At 46.5% G+C, this 12,912-nt stretch overlaps 1 protein-coding gene across 4 annotated transcripts in view; it reads right to left on the bottom strand.

The window, feature by feature from the left end:
- si:ch73-103b11.2 (protein lava lamp) overlaps nt 1-12,912 on the bottom strand; it is a 72,155-nt gene that overhangs the window by 15,380 nt on the left and 43,863 nt on the right. For 2 of the 4 annotated variants that reach the window (XM_063221876.1, XM_063221879.1), the window contains 8 exons: nt 11,466-11,619; nt 11,023-11,142; nt 9,293-9,349; nt 9,130-9,198; nt 8,881-8,970; nt 4,820-4,929; nt 4,225-4,263; nt 387-1,215 (listed from right to left, as the gene is read on the bottom strand). In XM_063221876.1, the coding sequence (XP_063077946.1) occupies nt 387-1,215; nt 4,225-4,263; nt 4,820-4,929; nt 8,881-8,970; nt 9,130-9,198; nt 9,293-9,349; nt 11,023-11,142; nt 11,466-11,619 (1,468 nt within the window). The remainder of the gene's footprint in view (nt 1-386; nt 1,216-4,224; nt 4,264-4,819; nt 4,930-8,880; nt 8,971-9,129; nt 9,199-9,292; nt 9,350-11,022; nt 11,143-11,465; nt 11,620-12,912) is intronic. The other 2 variants (XM_063221875.1, XM_063221877.1) reach the window with 2 other exon arrangements.

The following is a 12,912-nucleotide window of genomic DNA, read 5'->3' as shown; positions in this document are numbered from 1 at the left end:
AACTAAGCTCCATATGTTTGTTAAAATTACATTTTTCCAAGTACCCCCTGCAGTGTGCTCGCGTACCCCTAGTGGTACACGTACCCCTGGTTGGGAAACACTGATCTAAGATGAAAACAACTGTACACAATGCTAGACCTGAATACAGAGAGGACTTTGAACCATCTGCAGGAAAGGTCACAGTTGATCAGAAGGCAAAAAACCCTGGTACAAATATTACAACTTCCTGAATCGCCTGATCCTGAACACATGCCATGCTCACTAAAAAAGTCAGCCAATAAAAAGGATTCCCATGTTATGTGAACATGCACAAGAACTACATTGCGGCTGCTATTTACTATACAGTACCACACTTTACACTCTAAAGTGTAATTCTAGGAACTGACCTCTCTGTCGAGCAAGACGACCCTCTCCTGCGGTTGCAGCCTCTCTCCACTGGGTGGCGTTGAGGCTGGCAGCGACGTGGCCGGGACGGGAGAGGAGTTGGAAATGGGTACCTGTTTCTCCTCCCGCAGGGGCGTGGTCTCCACCTGGTGCCAGCGCTGCTCGATCTCCACATGGACGCTGGGGGACTTGGGCGAGTCTCGGCTGGGGCCCCTGGCATGGTGGTGGTGGTGGTCCACCTCCATCTGTCCAGATTCTTGCTCCCCGTCCTGCGCCCTGAGCGGTGACGACACTGCTGCTGGGGCTGTGGCTGGGGATGGCGTTGTGTGGGTCTGCGTGCTGACCCGACTCTGCGCAACGTGAGGCTCAAAGCTGGACTTCTGGTCGGCCGGAGGAGCGCAGAGCGAAGAGGAGGTCTGGGGGGAGGAGGTGGGCGAAGAGGCCGGCGTGGACGATGAAGAGGAGGACGAGGAAGAGGACGAGGACGTCGAGGAGGAGGAGCTGACTACCGTCGGCGGTCGCCCCTCACCGCCGCCTTCCGACACTCTGCCCGTCGCCTCCCTCTCTTGCGGCGTCTGCTGCTGCTGGAACTCGGACCAGTCGAAGGTCTTGGAGCGCCCGTCCCGCCGCCGGTCGCGAACGCGGCTCTTGCGCTGCTGCGGTTGTTCGCCCGAGGCGGTGGGGGTACTGGTGAGGTCACAAGGCTGCCGCTGCTGCTGATGGCATCTGACCTCTGTGCTGTGGGAGGCGATGACAACAGGGGTGGGGGTCGGCTGCGAGGTCACGTCAGGGGCCACCCGAACCTTCACCTTGTCGTCCGGCAGAGAACTACTGCAGGAAAACAAAACGATGAAGATGCAGAACAATATAAGGCCACAACAAACACAATGAGGGTGCCCCCCACAAGGCCACCATTTCACATTAAAATTGATTTTGTAAACCATTTCCTTACAGTGTTTGAGTAGCTACAACACGACATCTTAAAATGTAGCATAGAAATAATACAAGAGGCCTGCAGGGCCATTCTATTCTATTAGTTCTATGACGGTGTAGGCTCAGCAAGGCCTACATGAAACACTATGGCTGTATATGCAATAGCTATCCAGGGATATTAAAGAAATCACAAAGACAAACTCTAGTAACAACGAAAAAGACCTGGGGTGACACAGAGCAAATGGAGGGTGTTGGTAACACTATTTTAACAGGGGCTTAATTACACCAGTTATTCCACTGTACCTACTGTAAGGTGTAAGTACATTGTAATATGCAAGTACCTGTAGTACATGTTATTACATTGTACTAACGATGTGTAATTTTGTGTATCTACATACCAAGGGTGCCTTGGGCCTTAGCACTTTGCCAAAGTGATGTATTCTTCCTGGGAGGCAAAGTATTTTAACACCACTTCATAGTTCATTATGGTCATTATTCTCATGATGGAATGTGGACACATTACATTACATTACATTACATTGCACTTTGTAAGTCGCTTTGAATAAATGAAAGCGTCAGCTGTTATTATTTTTCAGGGTATTTGTTACAGTCCCTGGAGCAATGTGGGGTTAGGTGCCTTGCTCAAGGGCACTTCAGCCATGGATGGAAATGTAGGGAGAGGTCAGGGGGGATTCGAACCTGCAATCCCTAGATTGAAAGACCAATTCTCTAACCACTAGGCCATGACTGCCCCCCTTATACATTAAGTATATGTAAGTAGATGTAAGTATAACTGTAGTGCAACTACAGTACATGTTATTACATGTTATTACACCAGTTATTCCACTGTACCTAATGTGCAAGTATACTGTAATTAAAGCCCCTTTAAGATGGTGCAACCGAAGATGGCCTGTGATTCCTCAGGCCTAACGGCAAGGGAAGCGTGGGGGTGACACAGAGGGGGGTGGGGGGGGTGACACATACATCATGGGATGAGTATGGCATACTATAGGGCTCTCCATCACCGGTGGCAGACTAGATGGAACGGGGGGGACATGCAGACTAAGGGACACAGGAGTGTGACTTGTTCCATTACTCTGCCTGCCATCATGCTTAGTAAAGGCCACACACCTGTGCCACATAGCTGAGACGTGAGCACAATCTACTGAATCCTATGTCAATGTCAGCCTGTGTGTGTGTGTGTGTGTGTGTGTGTGTGTGTGTGTGTGTGTGTGTGTGTGTGTGTGTGTGTGTGTGTGTGTGTGTGTGTGTGTGTGTGTCTGTCAAACTCTGGCTGGAGGAGGGCTCTGTGTATGATGAATGCATGTGTCAATGTGTGCCAAATTGTGTCTGTGTGTGTGAGCAGTATAAACATGTCTGTACTGTATGTTGCAAGTATGTTAGAGGAGAATGTGCTCATCAGGGGAATGTGTGCAAAGCCATCTCAACACTCTGTGGCATGTAAAGCCATGTGTGTGTGTGCGTGCGTGCGCCTTAACATGTGTAGCAATACAGCCTCAGCTTTTCCATCTCCTGTTACTGTACCATCTCTTCACAAGACGGCGGAGGACAGACTCAGGAAGAAGAGAGGAAGGAGAGCAGAGGAGAGGCAGAGAAAGACCAAAAATATCCCACATTCCATGGCTAGAGAGACAGCTTGAAGACAGACAGCAGATTAGACAAGCAGCCTGTGCACGCACGCGGGCACGCGGGCACGCGCACACCTCCGCTCTTGCCACAGACAGTACAAGAATACACACCATGAGGTAACCCTCTGAAATTGCAAGGATTTCACAGTTGGCGAATTACCTGACACCAAGTTCAGCTACCACAGACATTTCCCAATCCTAACCCACACAACTCTCAAGTTGCCAAACCCCTCTCCGTCTTTCCCTGACCATAATACACCGTCTCTGCACTGGTATACCAGGGCCCACAACCAGGGCAGGATTAGGCTGGCCTGGGGCCCCTAGGCTACAGGTAGCAGAAAAAGATCATGACAAAAATTACATTATTTATAGATCGAATTGTGACATTGCTTAAGTCTGACAATTATAGAGAGGAGTATTGACAAGAGATTCATTTTTCAGTACTGCAATTCAGCAAAAGTTTTCTCCCCTTATGACCAATCAAGGGCCCCCTGTCTGGTAGGGCCCCCTAGGTTGCAGCCATCTCTAGCCTGTGCGTTAATCCGGCCCTGCCCACAACCCTCTGCCCAGCCATATCCCCGCTCCTGGCATGCTGGAGGTGGAGGTGGAGGTGGAGGTGGTGAGTGGGTGGCAGTGATTGATGCACTCGTGTCGGCCCCCGGCCTTCACAGAACTGACAGCTGGCAGTGGAGGCCGCCCGTCACACACGTCAAGACAAACAGTCACATAGACACACGCATGACACGCACGCAGGCAGAAGGTAAACCATTACAGACTCGCTACACAATGCAGACACAATGGTCACTAAACCATCACAAACACACCCCTACGATCCTTGCACGCATGGATGCACCCGTTCTTATCCTCATAGCTCAAACACAAACACGCACACCTAGACACACATACATGCATGCAAGGCCAAGTGTGATCTCCAGAAAACTAACAAAGTGTATAAAATTAGGTCATTATATCTGGTAGTGAAATGCCTTACTCTCAAATGAAAATCATATTGTGCTCTATTGAGTAGCATGACTGACAGACAGATATTTCATCTCCAGATAGTTAGAATTCTCCAGGTGTGCGAAACTAGGCAGTGAAAAGCCTCACTCAAACATAAATGCTATTGTGCTCTATTGGGTAGCATGACAGATGAGCACACAGAAGACACAAACACTTCAGCCTAAGCCATATTCAGCGTGCACACACATACTCAAACACAACCACACAGGCAGAGTGTGAAAGGAGTGTTAGTTCCAACCTGGGCTTGAGCACAGAGAGCTTCAGACAGATGTTTTTCCTAGCAGAGGAAAGAGTGCATAGAGGAGGAAAAAGGAGGAGAGGAGAGGAAGGAAGGACGAGATAATGACAGTGAGAGATTAAAAAAGAACACGGCTCATAGGGACAGCTACTGTGTGTGTGTGTGTGTGTGTGTGTGTCTGTGTGTGTGTGTGTGTGTGTGTGTGTCTGTGTGTGTGTGTGTGTTGCTATACATGTGAGGTCCAAATGTTCTCACTAAAATAAGTTAACTAAGAAAAAAGGGTGTACAAGGACGAAATGATGGTTCTCACAACTGTGAACAATGTCTTCTTGGTCATTTTAGTGTCAATGAAAAGAAAAACAGAGTGCAAAATCGTTTCTTTATTGACCAGCTAGGATTAGCACGAGATATGGTCTGGTCACAGTTTAGCATTCTGCCATGAGATTATAATGGATTATAATAATACAAGTCGAAGGCCTTGTAAACATACAGTACATTGTGTGTGTGTGTGTGTGTGTGTGTGTGTGTGTGTGTGTGTGTGTGTGTGTGTGTGTGTGTGTGTGTGTGTGTGTGTGTGTTGCTGCTGTGGTCTCACCGAGTGACGTCAGGGCCTACAGTGGGCCGTGCGTTCTTCATGATGGCCTGGATCCAGTTTCGCCGTATCCCAGAGGTCATGGCGGAGAGCGTAACCACACCCTCTCTACTCTGCAGGGGGGGGGGCACACACACACACAACACCTCTCAGTATACGCATGAACGGCCATCCGGGTACTTTGCTCTTGAATGTGCGTTACGCCCCTTTTTGGGGGAAACAAACCGAACGTCTCATTAAAGGGACACTGCAGGATATGGACAAAAAAGGTACTGCAACTATGCTGCTCATTGAAACTGGGTTGCCTATTGCCAAATTTGATATTTTCATGAAAGTTAACTAAGTAATAAACTAATATTTTCTATAATGGCCAAAGTACAGTCCGTTTTACAGCTAAAACTGGCTATTTCTGGAAATTCAAAATGGCGGACCATGGAGAAGATCCCCCTTTTCATGTATGAAAAGTGCAATTTTTCCAGTCATAATGAACACTTTGAATTTGATGGTGGTGGTAAATATTCATGAAAAAGGTAACATTACTACGCAAATGTCATTTCTCGCTGTTTCCCCAAATAACCAGTAGAAATGACAGTCGTCATAATTTTCAAGTCATCAGCCCAGAGACGGTTTAAATGCAAAACATTCCATCCTATTGTTGACGTCACCAGCTGGCTATCTTTTTAGAATAGAGAATCTTTGATCAGCCATTAGAGTACAATTAAAACGTTTTTGAATGAACCTTCCAATGATAGCGGTATTTTTTAAAATAATGAAAACGTAGCCTCTTACTGCAGCAGGGGTCGCCGGCGACCCTATTCACTTGCTGAAAATGCTTAACTGCATCATAACAACATTGCTATGACATTACAGAGAGCCATAGTGCTGCGCCTAGGGGTTAAAATGGCGACAAAGGTTTTGTTCCAAATTATTACGCAAAACAGTTTTGTAGTGTTGTAATCCAAATTTCTTTCTTTTTTCCCATTTACATCAATATGGTTGGCATTTGGTACCTTCTAAATTACATTTCAATGTTCAAAACTTGGTTATAGGCAGTAACTGGAATGCTGCATTTAACATTGAAGTCAATGGCAGGGCATTGCATGGGAGTTATGGAAGTCCAGATATCCTTGATGCTTTGCTCTCAGCTGTTTTGTTTGTTTGGTCTGGTGACCCACACTTCACTCTTCAATATACCTGTAGATTTCCATGCCACGTTTAGGTCCTTTGGTGTTATCGACATTCTAACTCACCAGACATAAAACCCCATTTGAAAATGAATGGGATGTTATGCGAGTTAGGTTAGATGTTATGCGAGTTAGAATGTCGATACCACCAAAGCACCTAAACTTGGCATGGAAATCTACGGGTATATTGAAGAGTGAAGTGTGGGTCACCAGACCAAACAAACAGAAACAGCTAAGAGCAAAGCATATATAGGATATATGGGCTTCCATAACTCCCATGTAATGCCTTGTCATTGACTTCAATGTTAAATGCAGCATTCCAGTTACAACTTATAACCAAGTTTTGAACATTGAAATGTAATTGAGAGGGTACCAAATGCCAACTGTTTTGATGTAAATGGGAAAAAAGAAAGAAATTTAGATTACACACTACAAAACTGTTGCGTAATAATTTGGAACGAAACCTTTTTCGCCATTTTACGTTTTTTTTATTATTTTAAAAAATACCATTATCATTGGAAGGTTCTTTCAAAAACGTTTTAATTGTACTCTAATGGCTGATGACTTGAAAATTATGATGACTGTCATTTCTATTTATTATTTGGGGAAACAGTGAAAAATGTAATTTGCGTAATAATGTGGAATGCGGTGTAGTGAAAGGGTAGCAAGGATTCTGGAAAAAACAACAAAAAATCCCGCACAGTGTCCCTTTAAATTTCATGCTACACTGGCTAGCCTAAATGAACACAGTCCATGGTTCAGCGACGGCTCTTTGGCTAAATTATTTGAACACATTTTTTGGCATGTTGAACGTGAACAACGCTGGTCTACAGGTCCTTGTCTTTCGTGTATTCTTCCCCAACACCACCAATTGACTTGCATTGGCTTTCCCCTCAATGTTTCCCCCAAAAAAGGGCGCAACACAAACGTCACACCATTCATGCGTATGGGGACATTACTTCACACACCGTATTAATTTCTAGGCAAGTTTACCTCATACTTCAATCCTACGAGGTGTTGATTTTTTTTTGTTCATAATGAGGTCTGAACATAACGTTTTTGCAGGTGCCTTAGGCTAAAATGTGTTAAATACCACATGCAACCCCTTGCGACCAAGAGCACATAATTGCCAAAGGACAACCGGAGCACTTTGCCCCCTAGACGACACCTCCAGCATCTTGCAGATAGCCAACGGGGCTCTCATTAATGTTTTCCACCACTGTTTGACTCTACCTTGACCTCAACAGGGAAGTTCGGAAGATCGCCAGTTGCGGTTTTCTCAATATTGCACCGTACGCATACGTCTGCATACCTTGTGTCAGGTGTTCTCCTGCGTGCAAAATTGATATGAAATACGCATGGCAATGTGTTCATGCACGGAACGCGCCCGCACAGTGTGCACACTGCATGCCTGCAGCTATTATATCCCGCGCCTAACTTTTGCCTCTCAGCGGGCCATTTTCTGAGCTGGCCAAAGAGTGCACCGTCATCTGGCCTCAGTGGCCTCCTGTCTGACTCTGCCGCAGTGCTATATAATGGGATTGTCTGGCCCCGGCGTTGCTGCTCGATGACTGTGAGAGATTAAAACGCTGGCTTGGCCCCTCTGCACCACGCTGTGCTGTATCTGGGGCTGTGTGCCTGTCTTCGGGACCTCAGAGGACATGTAAACACGTCATTGAGGGCAGCACTGAAGAGTGACGGCTGTGTGTGTGTGTGTGTGCGTGTGTGCGTGTGTGCGTGTGTGCGTGCGTGCGTGCGTGCGTGCGTGCGGCTTTGTCTTTGGCAGAGCAGATTTAGATGTGGTGATGTCACGGACACTGAGGAGATGACAGGTCAGGTGACACATGAGCTCAGACGAAAGATTTTGAGTGTGAGCATGAGTGTACGCGCGCGCGTGTTCTAGTAAGTAGTGTCTGAAAGGGCTTCAGAGTGTTGAGTGGTAAAAGGCAAAACCTGATATCTGTGTGTCATGTTAGACAGAATGTTTTGGTATTAGCAGCATGTGGTCTGTATATGTGCAATGAAGTGTGTGTGTGTGTGTGTGTGTGTGTGTGTGTGTGTGTGTGTGTGTGTGTGTGTGTGTGTGTGTGTGTGTGTGTGTGTGTGTGTGTGTGTGTGTGTGTGTGTGTGTGTGTGTGAGCGAGAGAGACTTGTGTGCGTGCAAGTGTGGGTGAGGGAGGTGGATATTCCAGGAAAAACAAGTAGCAGTATTAGTCCAGTCTATGCAGGGAGTTTGTGTATCTGGGCAGCGTCTGCATTGTGTAAACAGCGTGAGGGATGACATGGTGGAAGGTGTGGACATGTGACATTGGGAGGATTTCTGAATGGGATGGGGAAGAACTTAGCCTGGCTATCACGACTTCAAAGCTTCAGAGCGAGTGTTGGTCTGGCCATGTTGTCTTAGTAAATTCAGCTCTCAGATGACAGACGGGCTTAACTTGCATCTATGAAATATACCTCTGTATGCTAGCGGTTAATGCTACACTCACTCAGACCACTCTTTCCTCTACCAGCAGCAGAGGGACAGAACTACTATCGCCTTAAATTTGCCCCAACAGAAATGCTCAAATTTAAATCCTCGGAAAGTGGAGAGTGAAGAGACGTGAAGAGTGGCGTGAAGAGATGGGCTCGCACTATTGCCTAAAGAGTCTCACAGTTTTTAACTGAGTGCTGAATCCCGCATAGAACATAGAGGAATGAAGGGTATGAACAGCACTTTTTCCAAGAAAAATCTGTAGAGTGCTGTCCCTTCGCTTGCTTCAAATGCAATTCCTTCCCAATTCAGGTGTGACATTTAACTTTCATGAGATGGCCAGCTTGTATCAAGTATGAGCCAAGCCAGGCTAGAAGGAGCTGTGTGTCTAGTGGATGGAAACCCACATGAATCTGGAAGCCGTAGTTCCTCTGCACAGCGTACTCTGTGACATCATGGCAGGAGGACAGGTCAATCTCCCCGTCCAGGTCTGCTGCCTGGGAACAAGAACCACAAGCCACAAGACATGATTGCACACATGACACTTGTACACTAACACAACAAATAAGACACAAACCTGGGGGCTATTCCAATAACACAGAAAAACAGCTGCACAATACAAACACACAAAGACACAGAAATCCAACCCCCCTCACCTCTTCTGCAATAGAGTCCCTGTAGAACCTCAGACTCTGATCGGTTAGAACAAACCAGTGTTTCTTCCACTGAAAAAAAACCCAACAACAACAGTTTATATAGTGAGCAAAGGGTTCAAGCATTTTGTCTTAACTGTAATGAGGAGATGCTTAACTAACTCACCAGTCCATCCTCATACAGCTTGGTCATCCATCCTTTTTTAAAGTTCAACAGGTCTGGCTGAAATCAGACAGAGAGAGCATGTCACAAGACTTGTTCATTGCTTATTTTGTTCTTTACTTTTCACAAGAATTCATCACAGAGACATAAACTAGCCAAAGGTGGAGTTCCAAAGATATCTGTAGAGGAGTGCTCCACGTGTCATACCAAGAGAAGTGGGTTCACACAGACAGGCTAAAGAGCTAACACCACACAGTGAAGCGCTACCAGCCAAACAGCCTTTAAGGCACGTACTGTTAGCGATGGGCAAACACAGACTACAGCTGCTAACCCATCATAATCGATGACTTCACAGCATTCAGCGAAAAGAGGGCTACTCAAAAAACTTCTCACAGTATACCAAATGTACTGTAAGGCTTTGATGTATCGTTAACGTGCCTTGTAAACAGAGAACTATGACACTATGTGGCTTGCATTAGCCAACTGTGATCCAACAACAAGCTTCAGTGGTGCAGTACATTATTAAAAAAACAACTAATATATTTCATTGAGAGAAGCACTGTGCAAACACATTTCACCAGGGGCTTAGAGAACCCTTGAACTATCCCAACAGTATATAAACAATGACTTCACTGTGTGTGGGGAATGTTGGAGTTGGGTTTGATGAACTACCCCTTTAGGCTTTTCCCCCACCAAGAAGAAGAGCAGTGTAAACTGTAAATGTGCCAGACAGCGTTGACCATAAGCGCACGTCAAAACAACACTAGGCACACTCAAGTGAGCCCCACATCATGAATGCATTCATTGATCAAACAAAACAAATAAAACATATCCATCTAGACATAATGGACCATCAATCATGCTGTAATGTTAGTGTGCGGAGTGTGTAGGAATGTGTGAGAAAGACTAGATGTGTGTCTGCCTGTAAGAACATGCAAGAAACAGTGAGAAGCGGACCAACCAACCCCACTGTACCTTGTTCTTGTTCAGCTTCATGAGGGAGCTCGGATGCCACACACGCGCATATATACACATATATACACACACACACCACCCTGAGCATTGCTGTTCAGTGTCTGAATGAGAGGAGAGATGTGGGTCTCTTCCAGCTAAGCATGGTAGACGAGGCCACCCCCTTTGCTATTTATACTGGGGGGAGGGAATGTGTGTGTGTGTGTGTGTGTGTGTGTGTGTGTGTGGTGTTGAAATCTGGTTATGTGGGTGCAAAGGCTGCAGCTGCTGAATAGCACCCTGCCTACACACCATTTCACATACAAGCACACCGCCCTGAAGCCAGACACACAGGGTCCATCTCAATACCAATCCTCCATCCTTTCCTCATGCCTCAGTTCTCGCTCCTCCTCCTCCCGTGCAAGAAACAATGAGGGCTCCCCGCTGTCAAGCAGCCAAGAGTTGCTTTTTTGGAGCTTTTGCTCCCATTCAATATCCCGACAGCAAATGACAAAGTAACTCCTGAATATGTAAGATGTGAAATGAAAACGACCTGTGTCGTGATGTCCATTGATGACACCAAGCCTCAAGGCCTGAGGAAATAAATGGAGGAGTGATTTTGAGATGGACCCACAATAGAGCCGTGGGGTTATGAGGGGATAGGCCCCTTGGGGCTTTGGCCTGCATGCAACGGGACAGTGTGTGGGGTGCACAGATGCTAAATGACAGAGAATAACACGACAGAGGCAATGTTGTCAGTGTGGCGGGGCAGGGCCTCTTACAGTCATGGAGGATTCCGTCACCCTGCGGTCGAGGCTCTTGGCTCGCCTCAGGTTGGCCACAGAGGGGCTGGACACATCCGGACCCATGGGCCGATCTCTGGCCGCATCCAGCGACATATCCTACAGTACACAGACAACAAAAAGGCCATTTACACACAATGACATCTCTTGGCTACAAAGCAGGCCAAAGCAGACAAACCAAAGAAGGTTTGACATACCATGACATATTGTACATACAAGTTTTGAGAACTTCTCAGTCTTTTCACAGTCTAATACGTGGGCAAGGACATACCATATGACTGTCCATGGTAAGCAAAGTAGGCATTTCAAAATAAATGCACTTTTAAGCATCATGGTAATAACAGAAAAGCCCTCATGAAGTGATGCCATGTCACAAAAAAGTAAAGTTCCTCCACATGACTTAGGGCTGAGTTGAGCTGTACCTGTTTCTGGGTCAGCATCCGCCGGTCACTGCGTCCTTGCCTCTGATTGGCCGTGGGAGACGGGTGGGCCGGCTCTAGGGCGGAGCTGGTGGTCTCCATGTGTTCCACAGCCTGCAGCTCCTGTGGCTCAAAGCGCTCAATCACCTGCGAACGCCTGAAGAGAAAGGATACCAATAAACAAGAGAGCAGTGGACACACGCACGTACACACGCACGCAAACACTAAACACTAGAATGTTCATCCATTAAACAACTGATCAGTACCAGGTTTTTCGAAAGCTTTGTTGCTAACCAGTTAACAACATAGTTGGTTGCTTATGGGAAATTGCACTGCAACTTAAGTTGCTAATGTAGTTAGCAGCAACACTGTCGAGAAATGCATCACTGTTACTGTGAACGGTGCCGATGCCCTTTCCCGTACCGGTTCATACTGGGCTCTTCATACTTCATAATTTTGTTCATACGCGACCATTTGTTATTCGGATGAACCTGCTGATGTCCACCTTGTAGTCCAGGTTCGCAGAGAAAAACTGAACACGCCAGCTGGTTCAAGATTAGATGCGGGAATGGGCACCGGCATGGTTCTCCGATGGCCTGAATGCGGCATGAGTTGTTCTATCCCAACACAAATTGAACGCCATTTTTTAAAATCAAGATGACCTTAGGTCACCCAATGCAGAAGTCATAACTACCACCTTAAAGCAGCGACACCTGTGCTACTCATGGAAACCCTTCGACAACACAAACACAACCCTTCACCAGACAGAAAGACAGACAGACCCATCCCTTATTTTGCACACCACCAACCTGCTACACACAAAGACACACGTGTGTGGAGTGATCTCCATTGAGCTTCAGTGAGTGATGTAGTGTAAGCTCGTGTTGACAGGTGTGGCCCGACGGCTCGCATTCACTTCCTCCTGAGACACCTTGGTGTTTGCAGAGAGGAGCGCACAGGTACTGCGGTTGCACAATACGCTATAGTCTACTGTATGTTGTTGTGGTGTGGGTTGGTCTGTGCACGTATGTGTCTAGGGTACAGGTATTGCTGTGTGTTTCATGTGGTGGATTCGGTACTGTGTGTGTGTGTGTGTGTGTGTGTGTGTGTGTCTGATTTGCGTGTGGTGGCGGATTACTTAGAATGATTGCGAAGGGAATGAGCAGAGATGAAGGTTTTAAGGAGACCAGACACCCAGGAGCAGCGGCAAATGGCAGCAGGAGCAAGAGCCAGGGACACCGGCACCATGTGGACATACTATAGTACATATATGAGCGCTTCTGTGTTTTTAATGTCAACATGTTCCCCAGCAAGTAGACAAGACAGTGCATACACCTATATGTATGTGTTAATATGCATGTCTACAATTAGTATATGAAAGTGAAGAAATGCATGTGTATTATGTGCAGTTTGTATACAAGAGGGTTGATGTACAGTATGTGTAGGTGTG

The sequence above is a fragment of the Engraulis encrasicolus genome, chromosome 17, assembly GCF_034702125.1.
Source record: "Engraulis encrasicolus isolate BLACKSEA-1 chromosome 17, IST_EnEncr_1.0, whole genome shotgun sequence".
Lineage (NCBI taxonomy): Eukaryota > Metazoa > Chordata > Actinopteri > Clupeiformes > Engraulidae > Engraulis > Engraulis encrasicolus.
Note: the sequence above shows the minus strand (reverse complement) of the source record. Positions and strands in the feature narration are given on the sequence as shown.